Raw genomic sequence first — 22,240 nt, forward strand, 5'->3', positions numbered from 1 at the left:
AGTATTATTGCTGTGGGGCTCTGTTATACACTCAGACACATTACTGGGAGTATTATTGCTGTGGAGCTCTGTTATACACTCAGACACATTACTGGGAGTATTATTGCTGTGGAGCTCTGTTATACACTCAGACACATTACTGGTAGTATTATTGCTGTGGAGCTCTGTTATACACTCAGACACATTACTGGGAGTATTATTGCTGTGGAGCTTTGATATACACTCAGACACATTACTGGGAGTATTATTACTGTGGAGCTCTGTTATACACTCAGACACGTTACTGGGAGTATTATTGCTGTGGAGCTCTGTTATACACTCAGACACATTACTGGGAGTATTATTGCTGTGGAGCTCTGTTATACACTCAGACACATTACTGGTAGTATTATTGCTGTGGAGCTCTGTTATACACTCAGACACATTACTGGTAGTATTATTGCTGTGGAGCTCTGTTATACACTCAGACACATTACTGGGAGTATTATTACTGTGGAGCTCTGTTATACACTCAGACACATTACTGGGAGTATTATTGCTGTGGAGCTCTGTTATACACTCAGACACATTACTGGGAGTATTATTGCTGTGGAGCTCTGTTATACACTCAGATACATTACTGTGAGTATTATTGCCGTGGAGCTCTGTTATACACTCAGACACATTACTGGGAGTATTACTGCTGTGGAGCTCTGTTATACACTCAGCCATATTACTGGGAGTATTATTGCTGTGGAGCTCTGTTATACACTCAGACACATTACTGTGAGTATTATTGCTGTGGAGCTCTGTTATACACTCAGACACATTACTGGGAGTATTACTGCTGTGGAGCTCTGTTATACACTCAGACAGACCAATATGGAGTTCCTAGAAAAGAGGGACAGAGGGATTTGAGCTCAAAATCGGGACTGTTCCTCCTAAATAGGGACACTTGGGAGGTATGACTATTGGTGTCAAATGACTACGGACAGCACACACCGCTGCTTTTCTTACAAGCATAGATATAGGCAGAGGTTTGTTTTTTCTGTTTTTATACATGGACAATAAAGTTTTTGAAGAAAAAAAAGACACACAAAAGCCCAATAATCACATGACTTGTAACCAAACATGGCGCCGGCTGGTGGGCGTGGCTTGAGGCTCCAGTTGCCAGTGCAGGAAGTGACCTTCTCCAGGAGTTACACTCACAGCACGCTCACTCACTCACCTACCTGACTGAGTGGGCACTCAGCTGGGCTCCCATGCAGTGTCACACTCAGTGCACTACACCATACACATACATTAAATCATGGTAAGTGATCAGTCTGCATGGGACCCAGCAGGGAAAGGGTTAATAATGGGGGTTATCATACATAGATTATTAAACCATGTGATCCAGCAGGGAAAGGGTTAATGGAGGGGGTTATCATATATAGATTAAACCATGTGATCCAGGAAGGAAAGGGTTAATGGAGGGGGTTATCCTACACAGAGTAAACCATGTGATCCAGCAGGGAAAGGGTTAATGGACGGGGTTATCATATACAGATTAAACCATGTGATCCAGCAGGGAAAGGGTCAATGGAGGGGGTTATCATACACAGATTATTAAACCATGTGATCCTGCAAGGATAGGGTTAATGAAGGGGATTTATCCTACACACAGTAAACCATGTGATCCAGCAGGGAAATGGTTAATGGAGGGGGTTATCCTACACAGAGTAACCCACGTGATCCAGCAGGGAAAGGGTTAATTGATGGTGGTTATCATACACAGAGTAAACCATGTGATCCAGCAGGGAAAGGGTTTATGGATGGGGGTTATCCTACACATATAAAACCATGTGATCCAGCAGGGAAAGGGTTAATGGATGGGGGTTATCCTACACATATTAAACCATGTGATCCAGCAGGGAAAGGGTTAATGGAGGGGGTTATCCTACACAGAGTAAACCACGTGATCCAGCAGGGAAAGGGTTAATGGATGGGGGTTATCCTACACATATTAAATCATGTGATCCAGCAGAGAAAGGGTTAATGGATGAGGGTTATCCTACACATATTAAACCATGTGATCCAGGAGGGAAAGGGTTAATGGATGGGGTTATCATACACAGATTAACCATGTGATCCAGAAGGGAAAGGCTTAATGGGTGCGCACATTCTAACAGTCCATAGGAAAGCATTTCTCAATGCTTTCTTATGGACGTTCTGCACGCTGGATGCAAATTTCGCATCAAGCGTCGCAGAAGCGCCTCTAGCGGCTGTCAGGAAGACAGCCACTAGAGGTTGGATTAACCCTGCAATGTAAACATAGCAGTTTTTCTGAAACTGCTATGTTTACATGTGAAGGGTTAAAACCTGGGGGACCTGACACCCAGACCACTTCATTGAGCTGCAGTGGTCTGGGTGACTATAGTGTCTCTTTAATAATGGTTGGACCCTGGACAAGCATTTGCTTGGGGCCCCCTGGATCAGGGGTGTGTTTATGTGTAGTGTTGGTGTTTGAATGCTGAGATGTATAAACATACACTGTCATACACACACTGATACAAATGCAGATATACAGACATACACTGACCGATACATACACACAGATACACAACTTGACACTCATGCAGTTACACAAACACAAGAATACACACACTGACACACATGCAGATACACACAATGACAACATACAGATACACATCGTGACTCACATGCAGATATACAGATACAGTTAGGGGGGCTAGTGAGACTGGGCTTGTGAGACAGGGGTATGGAGACGGTTTGGGGGGGGTTATAGAGACAGGGTTAGGGAGTTAGAGAGACAGGGTTAGTGTGACAGAGTGATGGGAAAACACACATAATTAAAATATATTTTGCTTTGCCCCCCTCCTGCTTACCTTCTGTCCAGGCAGGCAATAATTAATTTAATAGTGGCCCAGTGTGCTGCTGGGGCTGCCGCACAGTTCCGGCGCACTGTGATGATGTCAGAGCGCAGGCTGGGAACCCAGCGCCTGTGCTCTGACACTCACAGTGCGTGGGAGTGCAGCAGCCCGAGCACTACACTGAACCACCAGGGAGTTCAGTAGATCCCGGGGCAGCTACCTCGTTTGCCCCATGTTAAAGACGGCTCTGCTTGCATTGGGTGCTCTGTGTGCTCATGAGGGTGCCTGTAATGAATGCTGCTTTGCCAAGGAATACCTTTCATTGGGTGCCTGCACCAAGTACTCTCTGTGCCAATGAGGGTGCCCTGCAGTGGGTGCTGCCTAGGTCAGTGAGGGCGCTCTGCAATGGGTGTGCACCATAATAGCTATGCAAAAAAAAAAACACTATAATACACGTGAAACGGTAAATAATAAAATACGCTACAATACACTTTTACCATTGACCGCTATTTTTAAATACATAAATCAGTTAATTCTTGTATGGATATTAATTTAAATAAAATGTGTGTAATTCTGATACAGTAAAAATATTGTCCAGGCTGCACTGCTAACCAAAGGTAGTGATTAGAGGTTTATTTACTAAGCTCGGATTTGAGGTGTTTAATTTCCAAATATAAACATGTTGTGTGGGGGCAGCTGCACAGCTTCCAAATGGTGTGCATTTCATGCATTCTGTAATATTGTAATATCTATTATTTGGGTTTGGGAATAAGCAACTGTCCACCTCCATTTCCTGGCAAATTTACCGGTACACCGAATAGAGCAGGTATATGCCTATCTCAAGCCGACTGTCATACACATTTTGTGTAACAGTTGTTTTAAGGATGGTAATCCGGTAACTTCAGGTAAGTACCTTGTTATAGCTGTAAAGGAGCAGTCTCTGCACCATATCCACCACTTGCCATTATACTAGTTATGGTGCCATCAGGCTGCAGGTACCATCCTCCCATCAGCAATAGCAATTTCATCTATATTCTATCATCATTCATTGGCTGAGCCAGACCAACTTAGCCAATAAATGACGCTAAACTATGGGTTTCATTTATATTGCTATTGTGGAAGTGAACTTCCAAGAGTTGGGCTGCGGGTTCCTCTGGTAAACCATTCAAACAGAATGACTAAGAACCTGATGTAGGGCGTCTGCAGTCTAATGGCACCATAACCATTGACATGCACTGGTTATGGTGCCCCGATTGCTCCTTTAAAACAATTCCATTTTTCTAAACAGGACTCAGAATTTCCACCCACCCCTAGCAATTGGTACTGAAGATTGAAGCCTTATGAGGATGCCATGGAGTCTCTAGACTTTCAGCGGAGAGTAACTAGTCCTAGCTATTGGCAAAAGGACCTGACATTTTAAGCCCTGCTCTAAATAATTACTGTTTCACTTGAAATCACGTATTTCCACAAATGCATCATGAGTTGCCAAATCTTAACATAGTGTCTGTCATTATTTTGTTAACCATTTCTAAAAAAATCATTTGCCTGTTTAATAAACTTTTTTAATATGAGAAATTAACAATTGGATTGTTAGCTCATCTGCACTTTCCGTATGGTATTTTTCTGCAAAGGTTATGCATTTGCCTTTTTATCGTGCGTTTAGTATATCCTTTTATTAGAATGTACTCCTACCCATATTGATTGCCACTCCAGGCTTTGTCACTCAGCTAAACAGTAGGATGGAATTCATTATGTATTTATATTGTGGGAAATAAAAAGGGATGATTCACTGATCCCCAAGATGACATTGTTGATGATGCCTTTAATAGAAAGGAATGTACTATATTGGTTTAGAAATTGCTATACACGACTCTCACATTGTGATTTTTCTTACATTTTCAGGCTGGCACAATGATAGTCGCTGGCTTAACCATAGCAGCTGCTGGATTTGCAGGTTTGTACAGTAGGACCACCAGAGGGATTCTTTTTTTAGGTTTTATTTTTCAGAATGATTTGAATAGAGGAATGTAAAAAGTTTAGCAATCTGAGGACTTAATACTAAAACTGTATTGGAATGTCAGCTTTGCAGTTATTCTGAGTTGTGATGATGCTTAGAATGACCCTTTAATCTACAAAACAATTTTTTTTATTTTTTTTTAAAAAATGTTTCCCCCCCTTCACCTCTTGTATCTGTCAACATTATTTCTACCCGTCTGACTTGTAATCACTGTTGAAAATGTTTTGCTATATTATAGCTAATAGCAATGATACTCTGTGTCCTCACCAGTTGTTGTAACCAGTGTCTGTTTTTTTTTTTTTTCTTTCTCTGTTAGGACGGTATGTCTTTCAAGCCATGAAACACCTAGAGCCTCAGGTGAAGCAAGCTTTTCAGACCCTGCCTAAGTCGGTAAGACACTTCCAAAATCTTCTAAATAGAGAAAAAGGGATGACCCATTGAAATATTGCAGTTCTTTTGGGCTTTATTTTAAATAATTGTTGCAAGATTGATCAATGTAGGTGTGTTTTCTGAGTGTTTACTTCAACAGTCTGTTTGTTGGCAGGTGCATTTTATTTATTAATAATCACACTTTTTATATGTCAACAGTGTGTTGTCTTATTTTTCCTTCTACTCCGCCAGTTCATTTTTGGAGTAGGAAGTGGTTTCCGTGTGGAAATTTGTTTGAGTTTCCATACACAGTGTTTATTTTTCATCTGCCATACTACCTACACCCTCCACTGATCTAGTGCAAGAAACGTTGGTGAATTGCACAGTGAGACTCAGGAAATGTATATTGGGGTCTAGCCACTAAACATAGACATGTTTCAGATATGATAACTGGATTTCGGGATTTAGGACAAAATATAGAAGGGTTTGGAGGAAAAAAAGACGCCTATTTTCCTGGTATATAGTGGCAGTACCAGTGGGGGTTTGTATCCTGCTGATGGACAAGCCGACTGTAAATAAAACATTTAAAAAGTCCCTCCTACTTCCCCTTTAAAACCCCGGACTTACCCCAGGACTTTTAGTATTCTTTCCTGTCCCATTTGGGCTGGACACGATGACTGTTCTTGGAGTCTGGTGAGGAGCACAGGTTGCTGTCTAGGGGATTGGGCCGATTGCTCATTGGAGGTGAGCTGAGTGCCACGCTCTGCGTCCTGGTTACAGATCAATCAGGAGAGTCTGCCTTCTTATGCCATGTGGAGACCGGCAATGGGCAAGAGGCGGTCCCCGGTGGTCCGCCAATGGAATTGCAAGCTCGGAGCTTGCACACAGCGGTGGAACACAGGCCCGGGCGGCCTTGCGTTCCACCGGAGTTCCGAATGTGCTACTGCACATGTGCAGTTCAGAACTTGAATTTTTGGCACCAAATTTAGAAAATAGTGCCTATTTAAGCCATGCAAATCTTCAGGACAAACATGTTTGTTGTTTGGAGAAGGAATACTGTGTCACTTTCTCCCCCCCCCCCCCCATGGTTCAGAGGTCTTGATACCATACCTTAAGAGGTCTTAAGGTATGATATGTTTTATCTTTTCCTTAAATTCATCTGTCAGTTTTCTTCTGGATTGGAAGTTTATCGAAATTGTTTTATTTATTAGACTAGGAGAAAATGTTGGCACCTGCACCCAAGAAGGCTACGTTTAAATCAAAACCTAATTCCTGCTCAGAATGCACTACCACCACTCCCTGATGGATACAAAACGAAAATGTGCAATAGCTGCACTTCTGAAGATTTGGAGAAATCTAAGCAGCAGGATATGCAGAAATTCCTTAACTGGTTCCAGGGTAACTGAAATTAAGCAAAAAGAAAAGACTGGAGCCAATGTTGGTATGTTCTCCTAGGAAAAGTTTAACAGGATTATAACACACTCTTGGGAACTGAAAACAGAAACCACAACAGGGCAATGATCCATTCCCTGAGTGCTCCTTTTATACCCTATGTCTTTAAATTATAGCCACACCTCCAAAACGTTTGAATGCAAAGTCATTGGCATAAAAAGGGGCAGAGCTATAGCGCTGGAGACATGAGAGGGACCATGGGAAGGGTCCCTCTCCCCTTCCTAGACCTCCCCAGGCTGTTTCACAGCCTGGGCAACAAGGCGTCTAGTGTGGAAGAAGGTTTGAAAAGGTTCATTAAAGAGGTATCGGCAGAGTTATCTGAGGATGAAGCTACAAAAAAGATTAAGGGTTTCCCGATATTCCCTGAAGTTATTAGAATTTGTACATTGAGAATGGAAGAATCATGAGAAAAGGTCATTCATTTCCAAACATTTTAAGGAGCTTATCAGACTTCAAGAAGGTTTAAGTTGGGAAGAGCTACTATAGGTAGATACACAAGTGCCACAACTGTCCAAAAAGACCACACTACCCATCAGTGAAGTATCTGGCCTTAAAAATCCAATGGACAGAAGACATGATTCCGAGAACTTTACAGAAGATCAAAGCAGAACAAGCTTGAGTGATTGCTGTCCTCCCATACCAGACTAATCGGAGCTGGTTCTCGGCATTGCGACTTATGGCACTGGACGACTGGCAGCTTCCTTTCTTAGATTACTCTTGGAAAATGTAGTTCTTCTTGAAAAAACTATTTGCTTGTTCAGATTGACAGCCTGGCTGTTGCAAGGTTAATCCTGAAGAACCAAGGCATTCCAGACAACCTGTTTCATACAATTATAAACTCCACCAGAGCTTCTACGTCTAGTATCTATTTGAGGATTTGGAACAAATGTCTCCATTGGTGCGTTCGGCATAATTGCTTTCATTGCCGTCCCTGTGTCAAGACGCCTCTTCAGTTTCTGCAAGAAGGCATTGAAAACGGTCTCAGTGTCTCTACTTTAAAGGTTCACACTGCGGCCCTCAGCCATGTTTTGCTCCAAGAGCTTGCAACATGTCTGCTGATTAGGCATTTCTTCAAGTCCATTCTTCTACAAAGACCACCTTGGAAATTTCAATTCCCTTCCTGGGATTTATCTCTGGTGCTACAGTCTTTATGTGAAGCTCCATTTGAACCACTTGAAGGTGTTTTATTAAGAATTCTGTCTCTCAAGACTATTTTCCTGGTAGAAATTATCTCGGCTAGGAGAATTGGGGAGATTGAAGCCCTTACCTCTTCATTGGAATTTACAATTTGCCATCAGGACAAGGTTGTACTGCATACTCTGCTTTCTTTTTTACCGAGAGTTCTTTCAACAAAATCTCTGAATGAACCTCTGGTGCTTCCATTCGGTAGTTCGGGAAGTTAGGATCAAGAACGGAAGTGGCATAACCAGGATGTTCGCAGAGAACTTCTGATTTACTTATCCAGTTCAGAAGATTTTAGTTCCTCGGATCACCTGTTTATTAATTTTCAGGGAAAATAGAAAGGTATGGGAGCATCTAAACCCACTCTGACGAGGTGGTTAACGGGCACCATCAAGTTGGCTTATGAACTGCACGATGTTCAATTACCTTCCTCCTTTAGAGTGCACTCAACCAGAGCCATGTCCACTTCATGGGCTGAAAAATCCAACGCCTCTCCTGAAGACATCTGCAAAGCAGCAATATGGTCCTCTTTTCATGCCTTCATTAATCACTATTGACTAGACATCTCATCATCTGAGGCTGCTTTGGGCGCAAGGTGCTTCAAGCTGCAGTTCGCTGAGACCCACCCTTTTGATGTTCCAGGGATCTTGTTATATCCCACTATATGCCAGGAAAAAGAGAAATTTTACGTAGCGTAAATTATTTTTTCCTTTAATATAGTGGCAGTACGATTCCCCTCCCTCTTTTGATAAATTTATATTGAGCATGATATGGCCTATGTGTCTTTTCATTTCATTTACTGACAGTCCTGGGGTAATTCCAGGGTTTTAAAGGCAAAGTAGGCGGGACTATTTACATTTTTTCTTTACTTATTTACAGTCGGATTGTCAATCAGGAGGATACAAACCCCCAATGGTACTGCCACTATATTAAGAAAAAAATAATTTACGGTAGTAAAATTTGTCTTTTCCAGCTGCGTTTGCCTACATTTTGCAGTTAGCTTTTCCATTCATCGTTAATTGATGTTTATTGAATAAACCCATTTGTCTTATTCTTTGTTATTCTATGTTATGAGACAAATCAAAATAGTGCCAGTGTTAATGGGAATAGTAAATGCTGGATTAGAGAGTAACATATGTTTGTTTTATTTATTTTTAACGTATCGGAATGATTTGTTTTTTTAATTATGTTTTCCCACCACTAACTGTATATTTTATTTTTTACAAAAGGCTTTCGCTGGTTATTACAAAGGAGGATTTGAACCCAAAATGAACAAAAGGGAAGCAGCATTGGTCTTAGGAGTTAGGTAAGTCAAAATTCCTGTTGTAGAAAGGTGCTTATATCATCAAGAAAATCTATTTTGTTGGGTTGCCTGTTACTAACTAATGGTGACATATGCAAACAAAGTATTGTAACACATTACACATATGGTGGACATGCCCACTGCTAGCACCATACTGGTCAACAGTAGATGACTTGATCAAAGTTAGCTCAGGAAAAAGGATCATACTCACTGTAGAAAGCTATCTATTCATAATGCCATCAGGCCTCCCGAAACCGATCCGCAAGCTGGCTTTTCTCACACTGGTAGCAGCAGTTACACTACTGGCGAGAAACTGGAGATCGGCAACGATACCCTCCAAATCTGAATTGATCCACCTGGTTTCCACCAATGTAGACTATGAACAATTAGCATCACCTCATGGGCAAACAGGATACACACAAAGAGAGGTTACTAATATATGGCAAAAATACAAAGAGGGCAACCCCCTAGAACCACCATAGTAGTAGATGGTATCTAGACTTCCACAAAATCAAACCTGGGTTCAATTTGGTACACGGTAGACAGGAGGTACCAAACAATGGGCACGAGCACAACAAAAAGGGCATATAAATAGTAAAGGGAGGCACACACGGGCAGATTGCAATGTATGTTTTGTTTCACCTTTGTAAAAAGGTTACACCCAGGGATAGAAGGGATGATCTAGCAGGGTATGTATAAAGCCCCTCCAAGTTAGGTGCGTCACCCTCACAAGCTGCGCCAACAGACAAATGACAAGGTTCCCGGCGATAGCTGGTTAATACAGAACAAGAGTAGGCAATATTAACGGTCATAAAAGAGGTAATGTTTGACGGCTGTATCAGTGAGACGGTATCCCTTACCCCCTTTCTCTTCTGTACCCCGTTGTATATGTTTAGATTCGGGAAGAACAATAAAAATATCAATTAAAAAAATAAATAAAATAAAATTGTATAAAAGACACATGTTTTGAAAGTGCCACAGATTGTACTGTTTTTTGTTTTTTTTTAATTCTTTATTTTTGTTGTGCACGTTAGTAACAAATAACCTTGGTGCGCCACAACAGCGGCATCAGGTGAATTGGTGAACATTTGCAATACAAGTTGTGACATTCGTTAAACAGGCACATTTTTATGTTAGAGAGATCAGTATTTCAATAGTTAAGGTTCTCATTTAAATGGGTTAGCGAGGCGCACATGTCAGGAAAGAGTAAACAGAGGAGTGACATAGAGGCGAAGTATGACATGTGCAAACATTGAATGAACACGGCTTTACAATGTAGTATAAGGTAGAATAGAATCAGCCTGTCTCTTGTCTGGCTAGGCTGGGAATAAGTGGTTGCATATTGTGCTAGACTTAGACCAGAAATAAGCCTACAGGGAGCATGTAACAGGCATGTGTGAAAATACTACTGGTTATAGATTTGAGGTGATCTAAACAAAGGAAATAAAAATAAGGTGAATGCAATCTAAGTTATAACATGTAAGCAAGGTAAAGCTGGCTGATACCCTGGCTACACTTGGTTTGGTATGATCCCACACCGGACATTTAGCCAATGCCGCTTAGAGTCCAAGTCTGATAAGGTAGCTTGGTACCGGGTTCTGCCTCCCCTCCTTGCTGTTTCTGTGTGCGGCGTCGAACTTGGGAAGATGGTGGCCTCCATGGGCCGACATTCTTGTGAGCCATGCAGCTTACTGGGACTACCTCTGGGTCATACCGCTCCTGCCGAGGGAGTCCGGATCCCCATGGTCGAGGTGGGTAGTAGCGTCTGTGTTGCTGGGTCTGTCGCAGGAGCTGTGGCTTCTTGCGTTTTCTCGCTTTGTTAGCCTTGCGGGGGGGGTGGTTATGCGTGTGCATGCCGCTTCGTGTCGTAGGATGAACCGCGGGACCCGCTTGGCTGTTAGCAGGCGTATAGAGTAACTCTCTGGGTTGTTCACCTTCACTAGATTCATTTGGTGTCGTTTCAATAAGAGCCTCCAATTTAGCCCAGAAAGCAGCAAAGGTCGCATCTATGCGCTCCAGCACATACTCAGCCGCACCTCCTTGTGTCTCCATGGGCTGATTCAGGCCCGGCTGGTGGAGCAGAGGCCTGGCCGCCATCTTAGGTGAGTCAGCCGTGATCAGGCGTCGTGGTGAAATAGCTGTGTAGGGTCGACCGAGGTGCCAGCCAGTGGATACCGGGATAACCCCCGCCGGTCCAGAGGGGGGGGGGGGAGAAGATAGCTTTGTTCACCGGGATCACACAGCAAATGAAGTAGCTCGGAGAGCGGCCGTCTCTCCAGAGCTCAGGCTTGTGTAGGCCACCGGCCACTATCAGGGCGTACCGTGTCCGGACAGGCTCACAACGAGTATCCTCCGGTGCAGCGAAGACCCCTTGTCAGCGTGAGTATGTATTGCAGTCTCATTGATGGGTGGCCCGGGTGTAAATCTCGCTTTATTGGGGCCCGACTGCAGGAGCTCTAGCAGAGCACGTCTGGCTTCTTTGGCAGTCAAGCTCCGCCCCCCAGATTGTACTGTTTTTGCAGACAGGCAGACTCCTCCCAAACCAACTGGAGATTGTCCAGTCAGTCTCATACTGGTCTGTCGCAACTAATCTTTTCCCGTAAATCCCGGTCCAGCAGAAATTTATGGGAAACACAACTTACCTGCCGCCCACAGTTATTATTTTTCCTATCCACCCAACTATCTGTATTTTGTTGTTGGTGTTTCTATTTATTTTTATACTTTGTATTGCTATATCCTGATACTGCAAGCCACTTTCAGAAATGTGAGCAATAACGTACAGTGCAGTAACGCCAGGTGCTCATGGTGCTTAACCAGACTATTTAGCTGTTGGATTTATTTTTTTTATATTTTTTATTTTCCGTACCTTCCTTCTATTGATCATGTAATATTTAGCTGTCACATGGTATTGACTCCTCCATAGCAGGTATCTTTTTCTCATCAGGCCCTTCCTGCTCTTGGGTGTGATTAAGAATTGATTATTCAGTAAACCGTTTATCCTCTCTATTGACTTACAACATTTTGCCATAAAAGGGATGCTGTGTTTTATTTATATACTAAACATGCATGCTAATGATTTTGACTTGTTTTTGTTTAGTTGTTAATGCTTTCAGTATCTGGTAAACCTAAATATTATTACTTAAAGGGGCACTCCACTGCCCAAAACACAAAATAAATCACAGTTTAGTAGATGTTGCCCCAAATGAAAACTTATGTGCATTAAATTCTGCATTTTTTCATTGGGGGTATATCTAAAAACGGCTTACAAATCTACATTTCTCTTGTCTGCAGCCTTTACAAGCCCTCCCCTTCTAACCCCGCCCAGACATTCGGTGGCTGTCCAATTACAGACTTCCCATTGCAGCTCAATGAGAAGTCTTTGCAAGGCAGGTGCTCTTTGCAGTTGCTGCTTCTCGAGTTTAGTGCAAATAAGCCAAGCAAACCAGGAAGTAACAGGACTTGATGTCTGATTGAAAGCTAAGGAGGTGTAACCAATTTAATTTATAAAATAGTGGCAATTTCGAAAAAGAGGACACACTCTTCATATATTAAGCTTTTCGACAAGCTAAAGTTCTTTAGGAGTATGGAGTGTGCCTCTAACAGAACATATGTTTTGCATGCCATTGGCAATGAGTTACAACTCCCCATATTCCTTAAAGGGACACTAAAGGCACCCAGACAAATTAAGCTCTTTGAAGTGGTCTGGGTGCATATTCCCAGGTCCTTTAACCCTGCAAAGGTAATATTTGCAGCTTTTAAAAAACCGCAATACTTATCTTTGTAGTGTAACTCCACCTCTAGTGGCTGTCTTCCGCTATGCATTAGGACATCCAGCGTCACTGGAATCCCCATAGGAAGGCATTAAATAATGTATAATTTCTTTAACCCCTTCTGCACAGCTATATTTCCTGGCACTACAATTTCCCTGTAATAAAACCCCAATGAAGTTTTAGGTCTCACATTGCTAGATGTAAAGGACCATTTTGTGGAGATTGGGAGATGGTGTGCAAGAATGGGTAATGGGAAGGATGAGGCATCCCAATGTTGGTGTCTCAAGTTAAGGGAGTGCAGTTTGGGTGCCGGGAATTCCTCCTGTTTGCATCAAGTCAACTAAAAGTGCTTTGACAAATAACAAGTCACCGTAGGTTCCATATCCAGTCGTGTGATGTATTCTGCTGGACTCACAGTAAGTAGGGGTGGAATTTCTGGTATATAAAGAGCGTGTATCCAGGACTACCTAAGGCAACAGGGATAGTGGCTATTTTACCAGTAGGCCACAAATGAAAGAAGAATTCCCACTCACTCCCCATGCTTGATGTAGCACCAGGGCTTAGTGAGGGCAGATGGGAAATAATTCCTTGTGCCTCTTAGAAAGATTGCTGGCTCTCCCATATTTATTTTTTTCTCCTGTTGAATGTAAAGTATAAGCAGTATGTCCGCAGGCCTTAATAGCCGTGCCAGTCCATTACTTCACCTTGTTATAACTATATTTGGCACACAGACTGGGGTGGGTAAAGCCGGGTGTTAGAAAGGTCTATGCTTGCTGGTGGATTCCAATAGTTCTACCAGGCTGATTCTCATCAGTTGTTGGGAATGTTAAGCAAGTAAGGGATGTTAATCGTTTTTCTTTCATGGCATTGGACAGATATGATAAAAGATACGATTGTCTGGGGAGGGAGGGACGGCTATAAAGAAAATAAAGGGTAATAAAGCATCCAAGGAAAGATGGCTAAAATTGGACAGGAGGATGAGGTCTCACTATTAGAAGCCATGTCAAGGGCCCAATAAAACACATGAAGCAGCCATGACCCCAATTAGAAGAGCCAGATTTGCTGTTTCTCCGACTCATGATTTTGTGAGTTCAAAACAATCTAATAATAGAGCGCTATATTTGGACGAGAGTGTGAATAAGATGGATTCGATTAAAACACATTTAAATTACTGCATGCTAACGGCAGTTAAACATTGGGCTTTGGTACAATATTTTAATAATTCCTTTTCAGGGAAGTTACAATTATTGTAGGCTAAATTATACAAACAGTAAAAGTGCAATCAGTTACATTAACCTCTTCTCTCCCAACATTTATTCATGTTAACAGATACATTTAGGCCATAGTCCTCCACTTAATCCCCTTTTCTCCAAAGCTGATTTTCACCTTGCAGAGGAACTGCCGGATCTCCACTCTTATCCTTTTCATCTCTGCAAAAGGACTGTAAATTTTATCCCATTCCTCTCCCACCCTCTACAAGCTTTGTAGGTCAAACTTCACAGCTCCATTCTAGCAGTCCTCAGGGAGCACCACATTGATTCTTCCAAGTTTTCAGCCTGTAATAGGTGGACTTTCTGTTCAGATAAAAAGGTCATTTTTACATTCTGGTGGCATTATTCTGAGAATAATTATGTGAAATAAAAAGGCCACTTCCTCAAGCTTTATTCCGATTACACATCACAAAATTACTACTTCACACAAATTGTTCTATTCTTAAATTGATACAATTTTAATTTTGATTAATTCATTTGGTCTTTACCTAAATATCAAGTAGATAAAATGTGATCTGTTTAGATGGTGTCTCTTGCCTTGCATTATGAATGCAATGTTTTGAAATATTGCCATCAATACATTTTATTGCAGTAGTAGAAAGAAAGAAATGATTATGCAGCGTTTGTTTTTAAAGTATTTAATGCAATTGGCGGTTATTCCAGCCTTTGGTCAGATGAACATACTATACATTGCATCTGTACTACAAACTATCAATGCTGTTATGTGTTACCATTTACATTGCACCAACATTCCTCAGCACTGTGTAAAGGACAGCTGAAACAAACCATAATGACAAGACAAGCTTGGTCTACAAGAATAAAAGGTGATGATCGACCTGGTCATAAATGGTAAACATAAAATCTGTGTCCTGTGAAGGAGTTGGCAATTTTTACATCTTTTCATTGTACTCAAAGTGAGCTGTCTGGCAGCACAGAAAGGCTAATTCGGGCCGGTGTCTGGAATATTATCTGATCCATGTTTGTTTTCCCTATTTCTACATCTTTCTGTCCATTCAGCCCGACAGCCAATAAGACGAAGATTAGCGAAGCTCATAGAAGGATTATGTTGTTAAACCATCCAGATAAAGGTAAATGTTTCTACAAGCATCTCTCTCTTGTAATATACCACGGGTCTATTTTCAAATATAAAAAAATAATTCTGAAATAAATCCCCATTATATGTTCTGGTATGTATATAAAAAGGTGATGGGACTTTACTGTTTTGTAATGCGTGACTGCATGTTTGAGAAAGCAGGTAATGCGAGCTGCATAGAGAAACAATAACAAAAATTAAACAATTTGAAATGTGTTTGTTTTTTGATAGACTGTTTGGTTTATCATAAGACAAAGTATAGAAGGGTGTAGGTGAAGCGCTAGTAATATACAATTTGTGATATACAGTGCGGAATATATAGCAATACCTCTACCTTAGAGTATTTTAATACAGGAGTCCTAATGGAGGTATGCTGTACCTTAAAGACAAAAGGCAAAATAACCACACATAGTGTATACTGTAATATGAATAAGTGGTATATAAAAATAGGGGAAATATGCCCACTCACACTTTTAGGAGCTAACAATATATAGCTCACTGTGATCGCCTGTGGGGTCCGTAAAGGCGACCCTATCCCTTCTTGGGTAGTTGTTCCTTTGTCGTTGGTTTTCTAGATTAAAACACAGACATCTATGGTGCAATATTGTGGGTTCCAGTGGTGATATTAAAACAAGTAAAATTTTGTACTTACAAACCCAGAGCCCTCCACATCGGCTCTGGTCTGAGGGTGTATGTAGTTAAGGACTACAAGCCTTCTTTATAAAAATAGCAGGAGATGCCACAAGTGGTATAAAAAGTAATAAGCAATTTATTGTATCATATATAAAAAAAATAATAATAATATAGGATTTCTTCTATACATAAAATACCACTAATATGGCTGTAAAAGTCTCTTTCCTCACAAGGTCCCCAGGACGCGTTTCGCCGATCTGGCTTCTTCAACTGGTGTTTGGAGAAAATCTTTGCTTCTTCCTTGGACTGGCTCCTGCTATAAGTACCTCTTCATGGGTACTGTGATTAATTTCCGGCTTGTTGAATCGCGGGCGTTCACCATGGAAACGGTGACGCCGTGCGTTCCAAGCCTCACTCTCAGTTTGTTTCCTGATCCCATCGTCACTTCCGGTTTCCGTCTGTGTGCCGATACGTCATCGCTATGCGCTCGGCACCCACGATCTCTGTATATGTCAGTTGACATGGCAACGGGGAAATTGGTACACAATATAACATATGGTTACATTCTTGTATTTATATACATTCCTTATATATCTTTTAAATAAAAAGGTTTATCTTTCACCTCTCAATTTGGTTTAAACTCCAACCTCTCCCTTATGTATATTTTACCTTGTTATATTGCTCCCTGATATTTAAGAAGGATTAGAGGGGGATTCTTATGGGGGATAATCTGACCCCTAAAAATTCAATACAAACATTTATATATACAAAAAGGAATATAGAAGTGTGTTACGGCCCATACTTAATTAATTAGACAATATAATTTAAAACCATTCTCTATACATTCAGCTATGTTGATGTGTTGCTTTTAAAAAACAAGAAAAGCAAAGAGTAGTGATTTAAAAGGTTATCCAATAAGATCATAAGAATAAAAGGAGAGAATATTTACATTCTCTTTTAAAAACCTGTCAACCTAAAATTCTTACTTTAAAAAATGGCACATCTCAAAATCAGCATTAAGACCATAGGGGATTAAGGTGTTTAATTTAAAAATCCATTCCATTTCGTTTCGGCTCATCTTAGTGTTAAAATCCCCTCCTCTCCAATCTTTTTCTAGTTTTTTTATACCTAAAAATTGGGAGTTCTTTGTTTTACAGTTATGGTGTTTTTTATAGTGTGCGGACACACTGTGGTTTTCAAAGCCTTTAGTGATATTTCTGCCATGCTCTTCTATACGGATATGTAATGCCCTTGTGGTTTTACCAATATAGTATAATCCACAAGGGCATATTATTAAATAAATTGTGTCCGCACAATGTAACCATATGTTATATTGTGTACCAATTTCCCCGTTGCCATGTCAACTGACATATACAGAGATCGTGGGTGCCGAGCGCATAGCGATGACGTATCGGCACACAGACGGAAACCGGAAGTGACGATGGGATCCGGAAACAAACTGAGAGTGAGGCTTGGAACGCACGGCGTCACCGTTTCCATGGTCAACGCCCGCGATTCAACAAGCCGGAAATTAATCACAGTACCCATGAAGAGGTACTTATAGCAGGAGCCAGTCCAAGGAAGAAGCAAAGATTTTCTCCAAACACCAGTTGAAGAAGCCAGATCGGCGAAACGCGTCCTGGGGACCTTGTGAGGAAAGAGACTTTTACATTGGACTTTTTTAGCCATATTAGTGGTATTTTATGTATAGAAGAAATCCTATATTTTTATTATTATATTTTTTTATATATGATACAATAAATTGCTTATTACTTTTTATACCACTTGTGGCATCTCCTGCTATTTTTATAAAGAAGGCTTGTAGTCCTTAACTACATACACCCTCAGACCAGAGCCGATGTGGAGGGCTCTGGGTTTGTAAGTACAAAATTTTACTTGTTTTAATATCACCACTGGAACCCACAATATTGCACCATAGATGTCTGTGTTTTAATCTAGAAAACCAACGACAAAGGAACAACTACCCAAGAAGGGATAGGGTCGCCTTTACGGACCCCACAGGCGATCACAGTGAGCTATATATTGTTAGCTCCTAAAAGTGTGAGTGGGCATATTTCCCCTATTTTTATATACCACTTATTCATATTACAGTATACACTATGTGTGGTTATTTTGCCTTTTGTCTTTAAGGTACAGCATACCTCCATTAGGACTCCTGTATTAAAATACTCTAAGGTAGAGGTATTGCTATATATTCCGCACTGTATATCATAAATTGTATATTACTAGCGCTTCACCTACACCCTTCTATACTTCGTCTTAAGATAAGCTTTTTGGTGTTATAGCAGCTGTAGTTTGCGGTGTTATATAACAACTACCCATCTTTCCATAAATAGCGCCAGAACATTCTGTTTGGTTTATCAGCCAATCAGAAGACCACCAAGAAGTGAAATTCTGGTCGGTCAGTCATCAGTAAATGCACACATGGGAATAAACTCTATCTCTTTCCTTCACCCCAGTAAATGATATTAAAGCGTCTCTCCTCTGCACCTTGTTCTGTGTAACTTCGGTAGTGCCATACACATGCACAGAACTGATGGAGTTAATTTACATTTTATGTATAGACAAGCAAGCCATAGAAGATAAAAAAGAAAATGGGGCTTTCAGTTTGTGCATTAATCCACTTTAAGGGGCACTGTCCAAGATAATGCAACATTACATCAACGCACTCATCATGCTCACACTTGTATATCCATGCTGTGGAATCTGCTTTCAGAAGTCTGGATTTTCCTTAATCTGATTTTCTTACAATAACCATAATGCAGGCCAACCAGTGCAGCAACTTCTGAATTCCTCCTGTGATCAGGTTAGAAAGTGCCAGGCTGTTTTGCAGTCCTCAGTACCAGCAAAGAGATTACCAGGCCACCGGATCAGATCTGCATTCTCAGAATGCAGTGTTTTCCTGTCGAATAGCGGCAGTACAATTGGCTATTTGCTCTATACAGGACAGGTTACTGAAAAGTAAATAGTCAAGAAATATAAATAACAAATTATTTATTCCCTACCTATTCATAATAGATGACGATAAAATGCATGTCATTCTTGCCTGTTGGACTGATTGGTAACTGGAAGAATGATGCAGCTGGTTGGGGCAGACATGAGTTTCTGATGGACCGCTGTACAGACCATGTCGGCCTCCTACTCTCTAGAAAGTTTAGAAGCCAGTCTCCCCTCCTTTTTCTTGGGAACACGCCTCACAAGAATGTGGAACCTTCCTAGCTCACAGGAAGAGAAAATGGGCAAACCTGGGCTTTTTTCATTGTGATGATCCTAGCATTGCCAGTGATACATCCAATAAACGATGCATTTGTAACCTTACTATATAGACCTGTTTCTTTATTACGATTACAGCCTTGTGTAATGAGACACACACACTAACGCCTTTCATCTCTGCAGGTGGATCCCCATACTTGGCAGCCAAGATTAATGAAGCCAAAGACTTACTGGACGCTCAGTCAAGAAAATAAAGTTATTGATCATCATTACCTCAAACTAATACTGCTTTAAAGGAATGGGAGGGACAATAAAACAATGTGAAATCACTATCCCTTGTGCTCCAGCATTTTATTTTATCTTTGGCTCAGGAACACAGAATAATCACTGTGTAAGGTGACAGCTGCTACGTCTTGTTATAGAACACACTCACGTCTCCACAATCAATCAACTGTTTCAGTTAAATCAATATAAGGATTCCGTAGAAGACAAGGCTATTTATTTCATTTTTAGTACGTTAAAACTGACCTGTTATTGACAAGGTCTGTTTCCGGTAAGTATTATAAGGTACACATTGTGCTAAAGGAAAGACAACCAGATTTATTGATTCCTTGATACAGTAATTTGAAGATTCCGTCCTCGTCTGGACTCTGAGATGCAAACTCGCCCCACGATCCTCCTCCAATGCGCCTTATTCTGGGATTGATCATCAAGCTTTGTTTAATGTGCACGTTAATACAGGCATCATACTGGCCGTATTCCTCGTATTTCACACACAGGTAACGCTGCATTATATAAAATGTGTGTGTATATATATATTAAGTTGGTCAGCACAATATATGGATGAAATTTTGTCTGAAAATAGGCCCACCATCTTATTCACTAAAGGGAATTTCAGGTTTACTTTGAATTTGAAAGTTACTTGGGATTCTCATTTTAATAAATAACCCCAATATTGTTGCCAATAAAGGAATTCTGTATCTTTTTTTTAAATTCTATTTAAAAAAAAAAAAAAAAAAGATATGTAATATAGCCTCTGTGTAATTACATATATATATATAAATGCATGTTTTGTTTTTTGTTTTTTTTCATGCATCCCCTGGCTTACTGTTGTGGACAGTGATCTTTAAGTCCTTTTTTGGTTGGTTCACAGATTAAACAGCCATGTAGGTAATCAAGAGCTAGTACAATATTCTTAAATTCTAACGGAGAGCGCCAGGCATCTCAAAAATGAGCTCCAAGTTTTTCATCAGTCAATTGGTCAGCTAATTCGTCGGGTGAAGCTCTCAGTGCTATAAAAACTTGATACACTGGCACTCATCGAATATATACTCACAGAATTATTCACTAGAGTGGGAATTCAAAGTGAATTTCAAACCTAAGGCCAAATAAGCGAAACTGGAAGCAAAGCTAACCTAGAGTATTTTTCAACTTTGGCTGTCTTTATGTGGTGTTATCCTGTTTTGTATCACAATATCTTACCAGCAGAATTAGTGCACCCTCTCTGGTCATCATAATTAATAGCGCTAGACCCTGGAGCTCAGGTGTCCTTTCATCAAGAAAGGAAAATATCCAGCAGTTCAGTATCCGGGCAACAACAGCAGCTGTAAAAGTTCTTTTATGACATTAACAGGTTTCTTTGAAACGCATTGAAAAAGGGATAACCTGTGGTGGGGACACAGTGTTCTTAAAGGACCACTATAGTGCCAGGAAAACATTCTCGTTTTCCTGGCACTATAGTGTTAATAGGTCCCTCAGGGCCCCCCTCCCGCCGGGCTTTAGGGTGAGGAAGGGGTTCAAATCTTACCTTTTTCCAGCGTCGGGCTCCCTCTGCACTGGGGAATCTCTTTCTCATTCAGTCAGTCCATAGGAAAGCATTCTCAATGCTTTCCTATGGTCAGCAGCGTCTTCTCACTGTGAAAATCACATTGAGAAGCGCGAAAGTGCCTCTAGCGGCTGTCAATGAGACAGCCACTAGAGGCTGGATTAACCCATTTGTAAACATAGCAGAAAGGGTTAATCCTAGAGAGACCTGGCACCCAGACCACTTCATTAAGCTGAAGTGGTCTGGGTGCCTATAGTTGTCCGTTAACTTGTTTTCTTGATGAGAACTTCCTCTTTAGCTGTATTGAGAAGATCAGAAGGACCGCAGGTAAGTTTCACACTACCCTGTCTTCATGCCGGTGGAATGGTAACAAGGAATTCCGGACACCGTAAAAACTAGAGTGGTTATGGTATTTGGAGTGTGTCATTAAAAATGGCTGCCCCAAAAGGTAATGATCAACCAAATTCTTTCTAGTGAATTTGAATACAAATTGCAAAATATATGCCAGAATAGCAAAATTGGTGAGTTTTATTCTTGTTGACCTATTGTTTACCACAGTGTTGTACTTTTTAGTTTAAATTCACTACAATTCTGAATGTATGAAATAAACCTGACAATTTGCCTTGAATTCGTTTAAATTCAGATGCAATGTATGCTGCTACATTACAAATAAGCATTTTATGGAGTTTTGAGAAAGCTTGTATTTACACTCACACTTAAAGGGTTACGTGATTTGAAATTGTCATAGTAACTGGAGTCTGTATGTGCAGTGTTTTGCTTTGGAACTCTGCACATACAGAGTTTATCCCCTATGCTGCTGGAGGTGTAATGGGCAGAAGTGGTCTGGGTGCCTACAGTGTCCCTTTAGCACTTAGTGATTGGTCTCCCACTGCCCGGCCCTTCACTGCTAAGGCACATCAATTCACACCATCACTAAAGCGGTAAGGTCAGCTGACACTCTCAGCCAACCACAATTGGTCATTACTGCTAAGGCTAATGCTTCCTTGTCCCCAAAGACGATTGGCTGCTGGGGACTCCCGTTTAGCATAGAAACATTTAAAGCAGTAGGACACTGAAACACTATAGCTATTTCGATGAGATGAAGCAGTATCAGTGCCAACAGATACCCCTCACCCACCACCATACTAATGCAGTAATTATATAGATATCGATTCTTATTTTATTCGTAGACTGCATCAGAGTTTTGCTGGAATTCCAACTCAATCAGAAGATGTTAAA

At 41.0% G+C, this 22,240-nt stretch overlaps 1 protein-coding gene across 1 annotated transcript; it reads left to right on the top strand.

The window, feature by feature from the left end:
• Nucleotides 1-1,116: 1,116 nt before the first annotated feature.
• DNAJC19 (DnaJ heat shock protein family (Hsp40) member C19) lies at nt 1,117-19,508 on the top strand. The gene is made up of 6 exons (XM_063452745.1): nt 1,117-1,291; nt 4,755-4,806; nt 5,186-5,259; nt 9,102-9,178; nt 15,234-15,304; nt 19,360-19,508. Exons 1-6 carry the CDS (start codon nt 1,289-1,291, stop codon nt 19,428-19,430), a joined length of 348 nt encoding a protein of 115 aa, XP_063308815.1. The 5' UTR covers nt 1,117-1,288; the 3' UTR covers nt 19,431-19,508.
• The last annotated feature ends 2,732 nt before the right edge of the window (nt 19,509-22,240 follow it).

This window comes from Pelobates fuscus, chromosome 4 (assembly GCF_036172605.1).
Source record: "Pelobates fuscus isolate aPelFus1 chromosome 4, aPelFus1.pri, whole genome shotgun sequence".
NCBI lineage: Eukaryota > Metazoa > Chordata > Amphibia > Anura > Pelobatidae > Pelobates > Pelobates fuscus.